This window comes from Macaca nemestrina, chromosome 10 (genome assembly GCF_043159975.1).
Source record: "Macaca nemestrina isolate mMacNem1 chromosome 10, mMacNem.hap1, whole genome shotgun sequence".
Taxonomy (NCBI): domain Eukaryota; kingdom Metazoa; phylum Chordata; class Mammalia; order Primates; family Cercopithecidae; genus Macaca; species Macaca nemestrina.
Window position 1 is genome coordinate 109,353,439 of NC_092134.1, and position 13,050 is coordinate 109,366,488.

At 39.7% G+C, this 13,050-nt stretch overlaps 1 protein-coding gene across 2 annotated transcripts in view; it reads left to right on the plus strand.

Moving 5' to 3' along the window:
* Positions 1-8,537, plus strand: part of LOC105484283 (plakophilin 2) — a 109,739-nt gene extending 101,202 nt beyond the window's left edge. Inside the window, exons 11-13 of one of the 2 annotated variants that reach the window (XM_071071898.1) lie at positions 3,211-3,400; positions 6,820-6,907; positions 7,059-8,537. In XM_071071898.1, coding sequence (XP_070927999.1) covers positions 3,211-3,400; positions 6,820-6,907; positions 7,059-7,127 — 347 coding nt within the window. In that variant the 3' untranslated portion in view covers positions 7,128-8,537. The remainder of the gene's footprint in view (positions 1-3,210; positions 3,401-6,819; positions 6,908-7,058) is intronic. The other variant, XM_071071899.1, reaches the window with a different exon arrangement.
* Positions 8,538-13,050: the final 4,513 nt, after the last annotated feature.

Consider the following 13,050-nt stretch of genomic DNA (forward strand, 5'->3'; position numbering starts at 1 on the left):
CAATGTGTAGTCTTTTATCCCTCACCCCTTCCTACCTTTCCCCAAGTCCCCAAAATCCACTATATCACTTATTCCTTTGCATCCTCATAGCTTAGCTCCCACTTATAAGTGAGAACATACAATATTTGGTTTTCCATTCCTGAGTTATTTCACTTAGAATAGTGGTCTCTAATTTCATCCAATTGAGCCGCAAAGGCCATTATGTCTGTCTTTTTAATGGCTGAGTAGTGTTCCGTGGTGTATATATACCACATTTTCTGTATCCACTTGTTGGTTGATTGGCATTTAGGTTGGCTCCATATTTTGCAATTGTGAATTGTGCTGCTATAAACATGCATGTACAAGTGTCTTTTTCATATAATGACTTCTTTTACTTTGGGTAGATACCCAGTAGTGGAATTGCTGGATCAAATGGTAGCTCTACTTTAGTTCCTTAAGGCATCTCCATACTGTTTTCTATAGTGGTTGTACTAGTTTACATTCCTACCAGCAGTGTAGAAGTGTTCCCTGTTCACCACATCCATGCCAACATCTATTATATTTTGATTTTTAAATTATGGTCATTCTTGCAGGAATAAGGTGGTATCTCATTGTGCTTTTAATTTGCATTTCCATGATAATTAGAAATGTTGAGCATTTTTTTCATGTTTGTTTGAAGCGTATCAAAAAAATTTTCATATGCCATTTGTATATCTTCTTTTGAGAATTGTCTATTCATGTCCTTAGCCCACTTTTTGATGAAATTATTTGGCTTTTTTCTTGCTGATTTGAGTTCCTTGTAGATTCTGGATATTAGTCCTTTGTCGAATGCAGTTTGTGAATATTTTCTCCCACTCTGTGGGATATCTGTTTACTCTGCTGATTATTTCTTTTGCTGTGCAGAAGCTTTTTAGTTTAATTGAATCCCATTTACTTATTTTGCGTTGTGTTGCGTTTGCTTTTGGGTTCTTGGTCATGAACTCTTTGCCTAAGCCAATGTCTAGAAGAGATTTTCCATGATTATCTTCTGGAATGTTTATGGTTTCAGGTCTCAGATTTAAGTCTTTGATCCATCTTGAGTTGGTTTTTGAGTGAAAGATGATGATCCAGCTTTATTCTTTTACATGTGGCTTGCCAATTATCCCAGCACCATTTGTTGAATATGTTGAATAAGGTGGCCTTTCCCCACTCTGTGTTTTTGTTTGCTTTGTCAAAGATCAGTTGGCTGTAAGTATTTGGCTTTATTTCTGGGTTCTCTATTCTGTTCCATTGGTCTATGTGTCTTTTTTATTTTCTGTAGCCTAATTGTGAAAGTGACGTGTCTATTTTTTTTAATACCTTTCTTATTAGTACAAAAAGAAAGCCAAACTCAAACTTACAACCAAGAAGTCATATACATAGTAGAAAAGTACCTTTAAAATAGTTTATTTCTCTTTTTAGAATGGTAGTATTACTTATGTATTGAAAAAAACCTTGGGAAGCAAAGATTATTCATTTATTATTTATTCACTTATTTAATTGTACTTTTTAAAATAGAGACAGGGTCTCATTATATTTTCCAGACTCGTCTCAAACTCCTGGGCTTAAGTGATCCACCTGCCTCGGCCTTCTAAAGTGCTGGGATTACAGACATAAGCTACTGTGCCTGGCCTCAAAAATGATTTTAGTTTGGCCGGGCACGGTGGCTCACGCCTGTAATCCCAGCACTTTGGGAGGCCGAGGCAGGCAGATCATGAGGTCAGGAGATCAAGACCATCCTGGCTAACAAGGTGAAACTCCGTCTCTACTAAAAATACAAAACTTAGCTGGGCATGGTGGCAGACGTCTGTAGTCCCAGCTACTCGGGAGGCTGAGGCAGGAGAATGGTGTGAACCCGGGAGGTACAGCTTGCAGTGAGCCGAGATCACGCCATTGCACTCCAGCCTGGGCGATAGAGTGAGACTCCGTCTCAAAAAAAAAAAAAAAAAAAGAAAATGATTTTAGTTCACTATTAATACTGTTGTAGAAAAACAGCTCCTATTAACATTTTTCCTCAGGTTTCTTATGTGGGTTTTTTTTGTAATATTATGTATTCTTTTCTTTCTTTTTTTTTTTTTTGGAGACAGGGTCTCTCTCTGCTGCGCAGGCTGGAATATGGTGGCGTGATCTCTGCCCACTGCAACCTCTCCCTCCCAAGTTCAAGCAATTCTTGTGCCTCGGCCTCCTGAGTAGCTGGGACTATAGGCACAGGCAGGTGCCACCACGCCCAGCTAATTTTTGTATTTTTGGTAGAGACGGGGTTTCACCATGTTGGCCAGGCTGGTCTTGAACTCCTGACCTTAAGTGATCCACCCGCCTCAGCCTCCCAAAGTGCTGGGGATTACAGGTGTGAGCCACCAAACCTGGCCAATAATATTATGTATTCTTTATATAAATAAATATACAGATTTTTCACATACACTATTAGCATAATTATTTTCTTTTTATTACACATGCTTCATAGATGGGTTTTGTGATGAATAATAGTCTCTGCAGGTGTGTTTTAGTTAATCATATTCCTATTATTAGGATATTCAGGCTTTTTAGTTTTTCATTTACGTGTAGTACTGTCATAAAGATCTCTGTAGAAAGCTTTTTCCATTTTCAAAGTGATGTTTTTAAGATGTATTACTAGACATGGAATGACCGAATTGAAGAAGAAGATGAAAATGTTTTAAGTTCTTGACATTTCTGCCAAATTACATTCTGAAAAGATTTTCAATGTGCTGAGCACAGAGTATCCTCTTTTCAAATATTTTAAAAAATTTGTTATTAGGGAAATTACATCTTTCCATGTGTTGTCAACCAGCTGTGTTTCTTTTTAAGAATGTTCTTGGCCAGGCGCGGTGTCTCACGCCTGTAATCCCAGCAGTTTGGGAGGCCGAGGCGGGCTGATCACAAGGTCAGGAGATTGAGACCATCCTGGCTAACACAGTGAAACCCCCTCTCTACTAAAAATACAAAAAAATTAGCTAGGCGTGGTGGCGGGCACCTGTAGTCCCAGCTACTCGGGAGGCTAAGGCAGGAGAATGGAGTGAACCCGGGAGGCGGAGCTTACATTGAGCCAAGATCGTGCCACTGCACTCCAGCCTGGGCACAGAACAAGACTCCGTCTCAAAAAAAAAAAATGTTCATTACCCAAAATATATTGGGATTTGGGGATTAAGAAACAATCTTTTAAATCAAGTGTTCTTTTTTTTTTTCATTTTGTAGCCAAAGAAACTCTCCCCGATTTGGTTTCCATCATTCCTGACACAGTCCCAAGTACTGACCTTCTCATTGAAACTACAGCTTCTGCCTGTTACACATTGAACAACATAATCCAAAACAGTTACCAGAATGCACGGGACCTTCTAAACACCGGGGGCATCCAGAAAATTATGACCATCAGTGCAGGCGATGCGTAAGTCCTTCAGCTTCTGCCCGTCAGTGGCCTCCCTTTCCCCTCACCACCCTGTGTGTAAACAGCCCAGTTATGAATGTGCAGTCAGGGTCATCATGTGCAACATGGCGGCAAACAGGACGCAAAGCCAGGCCAGATTGTCTGGCCAGCCCTCAGTGACCAGCCAAGGAAAGAACTGGAGCCACCACACCACATGCTTGTCCCTTCTCTTCTGAAGTGTCGAGAGAGGGTCAGACTCCAGAGCTTCTCTTGGTAGTGCATTCCAGCATTGTATTGGCCTAATGAATTAGTTTCCCAGAGCCACAGCCATGATTTAATAACAGCAGAATGTAGGCAAAGCAGGAGTCCTCTGGACAGATAAGTGTCCTTTTCCTCACTTCCCATCTTAAGAGGCAACGTCACACCAGGTGGCTTAGAAGAAGCAGTGATGGGCTGGGCACAGTGGCTCATGCCTGTAATCCCAGCACTTTGGGAGGTCCAAGCAGGTGGATCACTTAGGTCAGAAGTTCGAGACCAGCCTGGCCAACATGGCAAAACCCTGTCTCCACTAAAACACAAAAACTAGCTGGATGTGGTGGTGTGTGCCTGTAATTCCAGCTACTTGGAAGACTGAGGCTTGAGAATTGCTTGGGCCCAGGAGGCAGAGGTTGCAATGGGCCGCGATCATGCCACCGCACTCCAGCCTGGTTGACAGAGTGAGATTCTGTCTCAAAAAAGAAGAAAAAAAGCAGCAGCAGCAGCAGTGATGGCACAGGAGAAGCAGTGGGGGGAGCCTGATGACAAAGTCTTGCTTTCACAGTTTTTTCTCTATCTTATCTCTTCCACATCTTATTCCCTTTTGAGAATAGAAGGTCCAATGTGTTCCTGTTTTCAACTTTGCCCTATTAAAAAAAAAAAAAGTGAGGAGAATGAAAAACCTTGTTTAACCAAATTATTTACTATTAGTTAATTTAGAGTGATGAGATTGAAAAGGGGCATGAAGATTATCTTTTTCTCTTTATACAATTCGGAATTGTTTGACTTTTTACAAATAGATACAAGTTACTTTTGTAAATAACCAAACAAGAAAAGAAATGGCCACTATAGCGTAGTTCTAATGAGTTACAAAGCAGATGACTTCATCTGTACTGAAGAAACGTGTGCTTGGCTGTTCAGGGATGTACATGTCACCTCCACCACAGCCCCACCCAAGTGAGGTCCCTTCTACCCTGCAGCCCACTTTGCAGTGCACATGAGGAAGGAAGACTGCATTCAGAGTCAGATTAAAACAAGCCCTGAGCACTGGCTGGAGCGTCAGTTCCCCAAGAATATTCACCTGTCGCCACAGGCTGGCAGATAGTATCTAGAGTTGCTCAGTCTTTGTGGAAAGAATGAATTACTGCTGGAAAACAGAAATGACTCTTCTTCCAAACAGTCATCCAAACTTCCAGGCAAATCACCATAAGATAGTATGATGCTCATTATTTGAGTATTCAGATATAACAATTGTTGCACATGGGAATATGCAATTACTTTTGGAAACTTCTGGTTGCTTAGCAAGATAGGGGGTGAGCTACTTCGTTACTTGTTTATTGCCCTGAGTGTCCACTTGTGAGTCCTCACATGCTCTGTTTCAAAAACGAAAATTAACAAGCAGCTTCTTGCCAGGGGTGTCTGCTGCTCTTTCCTTACTAGAGTGTTATATATCTGACCTATCATTTGTAGGCTAGCCTGGGAACTTAATTATCATTTATAACATTACATCTTTGAATAAAAGAGTACCAAGTATCAAACAACCAACTTATAAACAAACGTTATGAATATAACAGCCTTGGAATTTAATAACTTTTTACACTTTTGAATATTAGAGACCCATCACTTTGGTGGATTTATTTGCCCTTCAGTTATTACCAAGTGATTCTGAAAAGTCCAGGAGGTACTAACAAGTCTGTGAAGGCTGATTTGACTGCTCCTCCCTGCCAGGCTAGTATGGAAGAGAAAGGCTTTTCACTCTTGAAGGAACACAGCATGCTCTTCTCTGTACATCTTTGCACTCTCTGGTTTTGGTTTTATGTTTACAAATGCCTATGCTATGGGAGGGGGGAAAAGTCTTTGTTTAAAAAAAAAAAAACTCAGCCATGTGCTAATCAGGTGATAGAAGAGAAAGAGATCTAAGGCAGCACTGATCTAAGCCTGAAGTGGGACATTTAGAATAAATTTAAAAGCAGAACATGGCCCGGGCACGGTGGCTCTCATCTGTAATTCCAGCACTTTGGGAGGCTGAGGCAGGCAGATCGTGAGGTCAGGAGATTGAGACCACCCTGGCTAACATGGTGAAACCCGGTCTCTACTAAAAATACAAAAAATTAGCCGGGCGTGGTGGTGGACGCTTGTAGTCCCAGCTACTCAGGAGGCTGAGGCAAGTGAATCGCTTGAACCTGGGAGGCGGAGCTTGCAGTGAGCCGAGATGGCACCACTGCACTCCAACCTGGGTGACACAGTGAGACTCCATCTCAAAAAAAAAAAAAAAAAAGCAGAATATGAAATACTAAGTACAGTTCAAATGCAGTGGTGACTTGGATTTATAGCAGGAACAAGTTTTCCATTTGCTCTATACAGAAACGTAAAGAGATTTTGAAACTGCTTTAACAGGGGCTGCCACAAGAATTTATTTTATTGACTTGAAAAATTACTCCTACATTTATGGTGTCACAAAATCATATGTATTTTTCAGTCATGCTTTCATGCATTTTTATTCTATAAACATACATTATAACCATACAAATATAGATTATATTCTATAAATAATTCAAGAATTTATAACATATCTAAAGATATATTCCTTATAAATATCAGGGATTTTTCTCTATAAACTACTTTGCTTATTTTATTATTATTATTATTATTATTATTATTATTATTTTGAGACAGAGTCTAACTCTGTCTCCAGGCTGGAGTGCAGTAGCACGATCTCAGCTCACTGCAACCTCCGTTCCCAGGTTCACGTGATTCTCCTGCCTCAGCTTCCCTAGTAGCTGGGATTACAGGCACACACCGCCACACCCAGCTAGATTTTGTATTTTTAGTAGAGACAGGGTTTCACCATGTTGGCCAGGATGGTCTCGATCTCCTGACCTCGTGATCTACCCACCTTGGCCTCCCAAAAGTGCTGGGATTACAGGCATGAGCCACCCCGCCTGGCCTATAAACTATTTCTTTATTAGCACTGTGCTAGTGGTTTAAAAAGAAAACAAAAACAAATATGGTCCCCTCCTTCCAGAGTTTGCTGCCTAATTGTCTGGTCACTGAGTGGCCTGACTTCACGGACGGCTGCTGGGGAGGAGCAGTTGAAGAGTGAAGAGGTCTTACAGAACGCCGACAGGCAGCATGCAGAAGCCTCATTCATTCTCCCTGATCTCAGAATGTCCTTTTCTTTTCAGCTATGCCTCCAACAAAGCAAGTAAAGCTGCTTCCGTCCTCCTGTACTCTCTGTGGGCACACACGGAACTCCACCATGCCTACAAGAAGGTAAGAACATGAACAAGGAATGTGTCATAGTTAACAGAGCCAGGTAATAATGGCCCACTTGACTTGACCCTGGTAAGAAATCACTAAAAAACTGCATTTTCTTGTGTGCCAGTTTTGTTACCTTTCACGTTTCTGTTTCCTTATTCCAAAGGCTCAGTTTAAGAAGACAGATTTCGTCAACAGCCGGACTGCCAAAGCCTACCACTCCCTTAAAGACTGAGGAAAATGACAAAGCATTCTCAGCTGCAAAAATCCCCAAAGGAAAACACCTATTTTTCTACTACCCAGCCCAAGAAACCTCAAAAGCATGCCTTGTTTCTATCCTTTTCTATTTCCATGGTCCCCTGAATCCAGAAAACAAATAGAACATAATTTTATGAGTCTTCCAGGAGACTTTCGCGAGTTTGCCACCAGGAGATACTGGCTACAGGCACTACAAATAGTCGCCTTTGCTATTAGAGCTTATGGTGCATGGCCTCCTGGAACCAAAATGGGAATTCATGTGGAAGGGACATTAATCCAATAAATAAGGAAAGAAGCGGTTGCATTACTGGGATTTTAAAAGTGTGATTTACATTTATATTCCTTTTCCGGTTCCCATGTTTGGTCACTCGTGCACATTGCTTCACCATTGGGCCACGAGTGTATTGTTCTGCAGTGTTGAAACAGAATAGAAATGATAAATATCTGCAGTTATCCAGGAGAAAGTATAATGGCAAAATTATTGGTTTCTTTCTTTACTTTGTGCTTGTGTTTATCCCCTTTTTTTTTTCCTCTGATTTTTAAATAAACTTAAGAAATTTAGATTACAGAGTATGCATGACTATAAGAAAAAGAAATTGAGAGGAAGTGATCATGGCAAATTAAAGAAATCTTTTCCTCCCAGAACTTAAAAGTAAAATAAGAAATAAATAAATAAATAAATAAAATCTTTTCCACAGAGAAAGGCAACTATGATTATAAAATTTAACATTCCCCCAAACACTCAGTGAATGAGATTTTTTGCTCAGGAAATACTTTACCTATAACGATGCCATTAAATCCAAATCCCTTCTAAACAATGGCATTCCGTGTAATGCCTTTCCTGGTCTTCTTTGGCCACTGCCCTGGACTAGTAGAAGAATGGACTCTATCTTTATCTGCAAGAGGAACTAAGGCCTTCTATCAGACTAACCAACCAGCCTGGGGCACTGAAAATACAGCTCATTTTAATGAGTTACATTATCAACTAGCCCAGCTTTGCCCAGCATTTAAGAAATATCACAGAGCCACTAGATCTCATATGATCTTCTTCAAGCCATTATTTTAACTCAAGAAAACTCTAGAGAAAAAAAAATGAAGAAGTCATGTTGAAGAAGAGAGAAGAATGTGTCAAGACCATCCAGAAATGATACGAGAAATACTGATGTTTTAAAAGGTGACATCATCCAGCGAAATGAATCTATATTGTTATTTTAACTGCGCTATGATTAAAACCATTCATATAGAGTTAGTCTTTACAACTACTATTCTGTTATATATTTTTTTTAAAATCTGGCAACATTTGTCCTAAGTAAGATAAGGAAAAAAATTCTTCAACTCCCTTGGCCAGAAAGGTGTAATAGAAAATAAATTTTGAATGTGTACTTAAGTCTTTATTGTATTTGAAACAATTTTTTTTTCAATTTTAAAAGCTGAATGAAGACAACTTAGGTTACTAACCTAGTTCAAAATGAAATTATTTAGATACCAATTTTTAAAATACTGGAGAGAATTTATATGTCTTTTTCCAGAGTTCTGATGATAAGCATTTGGAGTGCATTTATTCCTCCAGATAATAAATGTATGTTCAATAATTTTTTGTGTTTTTTAAGGCATTAATAAAGCCTTTGATAATATTAAATACAAAATGAGACAAAAGTAGTGTTGCTTGCATTGGTGTCTGTGTATATCTGATTTATTTGTGTATCTTGGAATATATGGTATGATTGGCATGAAATTTGAGGATTTAACTTTGTGAACTTCAATTACTAAGGGTTTGATACTTTGTAATTACTTATATTTTCCCCCTAATTAAAATCCTAAATTTTTTACCAAGAGATATTTCCCGTAAGAATGGTGGGACTAGATGGTGACCATAAAAATGAAGACACATGCAGACGTGTTAGCTGTGGTTAGATTTTAGTATATTATTGGGTCATTCTGTGACTGCGAAAAGACAGACTACATTTGATTTCCATGTGCTGCTTTGTCTACCCTGTTTGCAAACACCTCACTACTTTACAGTTTGTGAACACCTCTCAGGGAGGTTCTTCTGTGAATGAACAGTTTTGATCACAGGTCTATATATAAATATGTTTGTTTTCCTGTGTGTCCCAGACCTCGCCCATGCCTTCAGAGACACGAATGGGCAAAGCTGGGCCTTTTTATTCATTTGTGTTTATTTGTTCCAAAGGGCTGCTCTCTGTCAAGAATTCTTCATGGTCTGGAATGAAGGAGGCTGCTGCCCTAGATTTCCATCACTGGAAACATTTGTTTAGATCTGATGGCAATAACCAAAGGGTTATCTGATAAAATAGACAGGGGATTAACATGTCAAGTGGGAGAATAAGCAGCAGGACTAGATAAACCACTATAAAACCAATTTAATCACCTTCTGAAGAAGCAATTTCTTAGAAGAAAACAGGAGATGGGAGATATATATCTATATACACGTGCACACACACACGTTTATATATAGACACCTACATATGTGTGTGTGTGTGCCTATATACTATAGTTATAAAATGAGATTTCCCCTAAATAAAATGTCTAATGAACTTACCGCTTTGGAATAAGGAGGACTTCAGTATGTGTGTACATTGAACAAAATTGCAGAAGAAGCCTCAAATCACAGAATCTCAGGATTAAGAGGGAATTTAGAAGGCATTTGGTCAAATCCTCCTCGAAGTATCATCTTGCATGAAAAAGACTCAGTTCTTATTAATGTGACAGAAAAGAAAAACATGGAGTCGTACACTCAACTAATTCTCAACATGACCATATAACTGGCTCTTTTCAAGACTCACTGTTGCATTAAAGTATTTCTTGTGGGAGGGAAGAGAGATAAAAAAGGGAACAAACTTTTCAAAATAAAATTCTGCTTTAACTTTCATGTTTTAGTTTATAGAACAGTTTCATCATTTATGAAGTAAATGTTAACCTTTGAAGGACTATAAGAAAAATTCTTTGTGATATGATATTCAGGAAAGAGAGATCCAAAATCCCAAGCACTGGCGTAAGAATTGTTGAAAATATGAGAAGGGAAATAGAACAGTTTCATCATTTATGAAGTAAATGTTAACCTTTGAAGGACTATAAGAAAAATTCTTTGTGATATGATATTCAGGAAAGAGAGATCCAAAATCCCAAGCACTGGCGTAAGAATTGTTGAAAATATGAGAAGGGAAAGTGCCGTGAAGGCCCTAGCCTGGGAGACTCAGTGAGAGGATCCAGCAGTCCTTAGCCTGAGAAGGGTGTTGTGTCACCTCTCTGTACATATTTGAAAGCCCACTGTAGAGAAGATGATAGGCTTGTTCTGGCATAGTATAGAGGATGAAACCAGGATCAATAGGTGGAGGCTATTATGAGATTAGCTTTGACAGGGTAATAGTGGACATATATTGAGTACTTCTCACAGCCTCATGAAATCATCCTTTTCTCTTTTTTTTTTTTTTTTTTTTTTTTTTTTGAGACAGAGTCTCGCTTTGTGGCCCAGGCTTGAGTGCAGTGGCACTGTCTTGGCTCACTGCAACCTCCACCTCTAGGTTCAAGTGATTCTCCTGCCTCAGCCTCCCAAGTAGCTGGGACTACAGGCACATGCTACCAGGCCCAGCTAATTTTTTGTCTTTTTAGTAGAGACGAGGTTTCACGTCATCTTGATATCCTGATCTCGTGATCCACCCCACTGAGGCTCCCAAAGTGCTGGGATTACACGTGTGAGCCACCACACCCGGCCTCTTTTTTAACATTTTAAAAAGCATGAGAAAGAAAACCTCGAAGCAGACAGAGGTTAAGTCATAGCTGGAAAGTGCAGAGGGGCTTTGTGAACCCAGATGGTCTGGCTCCTCTCTGCGAGTCCCCTGTGAGCCAAGCGTGAACAATTCATGTCTCCATGCTGGTCAACAGTGGAAGTCTCTTTGGCTTTGCTACCTTTGGAGAGTAAAGAGTGCAGTATGACATCATGGTTAAGAGGGCTCATTCTAGAACAGCCAGCCTGTGCTCAAATTGTGGTTTCTCCACTTACTAGCTGAGGCACATTTCTTATTCTCTCTGAGCCTCAGCTTTCCTTATTTGTAATGTGTGACAGTAGGATTTACCTCATTGGGTTGTTCTGAGGGTTAACTGTGTTAATAAATACAAAGCATTTGAAACAGTGCCTAATAGTATCTACTCAATAAATGCCGATATGGTTTGGCTGTGTGTCCCTACCGAAATTTCATCTCAAATTATAATCCCTACGTGTTGAGGGAGGGACCAGGTGGAAAGTGATTGGATCATAAGGGCGGTTTCCCTCATCCTGTTCTGCTGATAGTGAGTTCTCATGAGAGCTGATGGTTTTATATGGCAGTTTTCCCTGCTCTTACTTGCTCTCTCGCCTGCCACCATGTAAGACATGCCTCTTCCCCTTCGGCCATGATTGTAAGTTTCCTGAGGCTCCCCCAGCCATGTGGAACTGTGAGTCAATCAAACCTCTTTCCTTTATAAATTTCCCAGTCTTGGGTATTTCTTTATAGCAGTGTGAAAACTAATACAAATGCTAACTAAATTACTTGGAATTCCCTGGTTTGGAGGTCTTTGCTTTTCTTTTTAAGTTCATCTCTTGTGAATTTCTCTTTGAAGATAAAGCTGGTTCAGTTAAAAGCCCCAATAGAAGGCCAGGTAGAAATGAGGAAAACAAATATGGCCCAGGCAAGTGACTCTGAATGTCCATTCCTCAGGACATGAGTCCTTTGTGGGTAAAGTGCTACATGAAAAGAAATATCCTATACTTAAATAAATATGTTCTTTATGAAAAAAAAACATAGTTATACAAAGATCAAAAGATTCTTGACCATGGCATGACTTCTCAGAATGCCATGAGTGCCTTGTAATTGTAAAATTTCCAAGGAGGGACAGCTTATGCTGCATGTCAGAGAACTGTTTTTTGAAGCTGTAAGCCCTTTTTTTCTTAGACAACTCTTGAAGCTATGCCGCTGCTGTGAACTCTGACCAACATCCACCTGTGCCATACGCAAGAAGACAAGGGGTGTTTATCTGGCTCTCAGTACAGTTCATCAAGCTAAGCCTCAGCAACTATACGCAGTGTTAGTCCTGAACAATCTTAGTAAAATCTGAAAATATGTGATTTCAATAGATTGAGGGTCATTTCCTGAAGATTTTGTTTCATGCCCACCTGAAGTGCTGCAGATCTAGACAGGTGGATAACTCAAGGTGGTTATTAGCCCAGAGAAGCAGATGGAAGCAGTGACTGGCATTCTTGCATCTGGCTGATCAGATAAATAAATCTCTTGACTCTCACATCAAGAAACAATTACATCTCTTAGAAGCCTGAATTTCTCCTGTAAGCAGCTGACCCGCAATAAACCTGGCAGGGAATACAAAACAAGCCCAAACTCTTGGGGATTTTCTTCACAGTAATTGGATGTTCTTCCCAATAACAATCCTTTGGGTATTTTTTGGTTTGGGGATTTTAAGAAAAAAGTGTTTTCATTTTTCATCCATCTTTCAACATGTATTGAACACCCCTACTCCTGGAGCTGAGGACCGGTGATGTAACTTTATGAAGAAGTGCTCACAGAGTTGTGAAATTTGCTGCACTGTGATGGACACTTTCACTGCTCACAGTATCCTTCACTTGAGAAACAAAAAGTTATCAACTGTTTGGTGAGGGCTAAGGAGCCCTAGACCCATACGGATCATCTAGAATAGGTGTCTTATAAAATAAGACATGGTTGGAGTGAGAAGCAGAGAATTATTTTTAAAAATCGTTCAGTTTTAGCCAGGAGTTAAATCAGAATTAATGGTAAGAAGAACCACCTAGAAAACCTGTAATTCTAATATTTAAGAAATGAACGGTTTTTTTTTTTTTTAGAAACTTTTGTTTCTTTTGCCCTTTGTTCTAA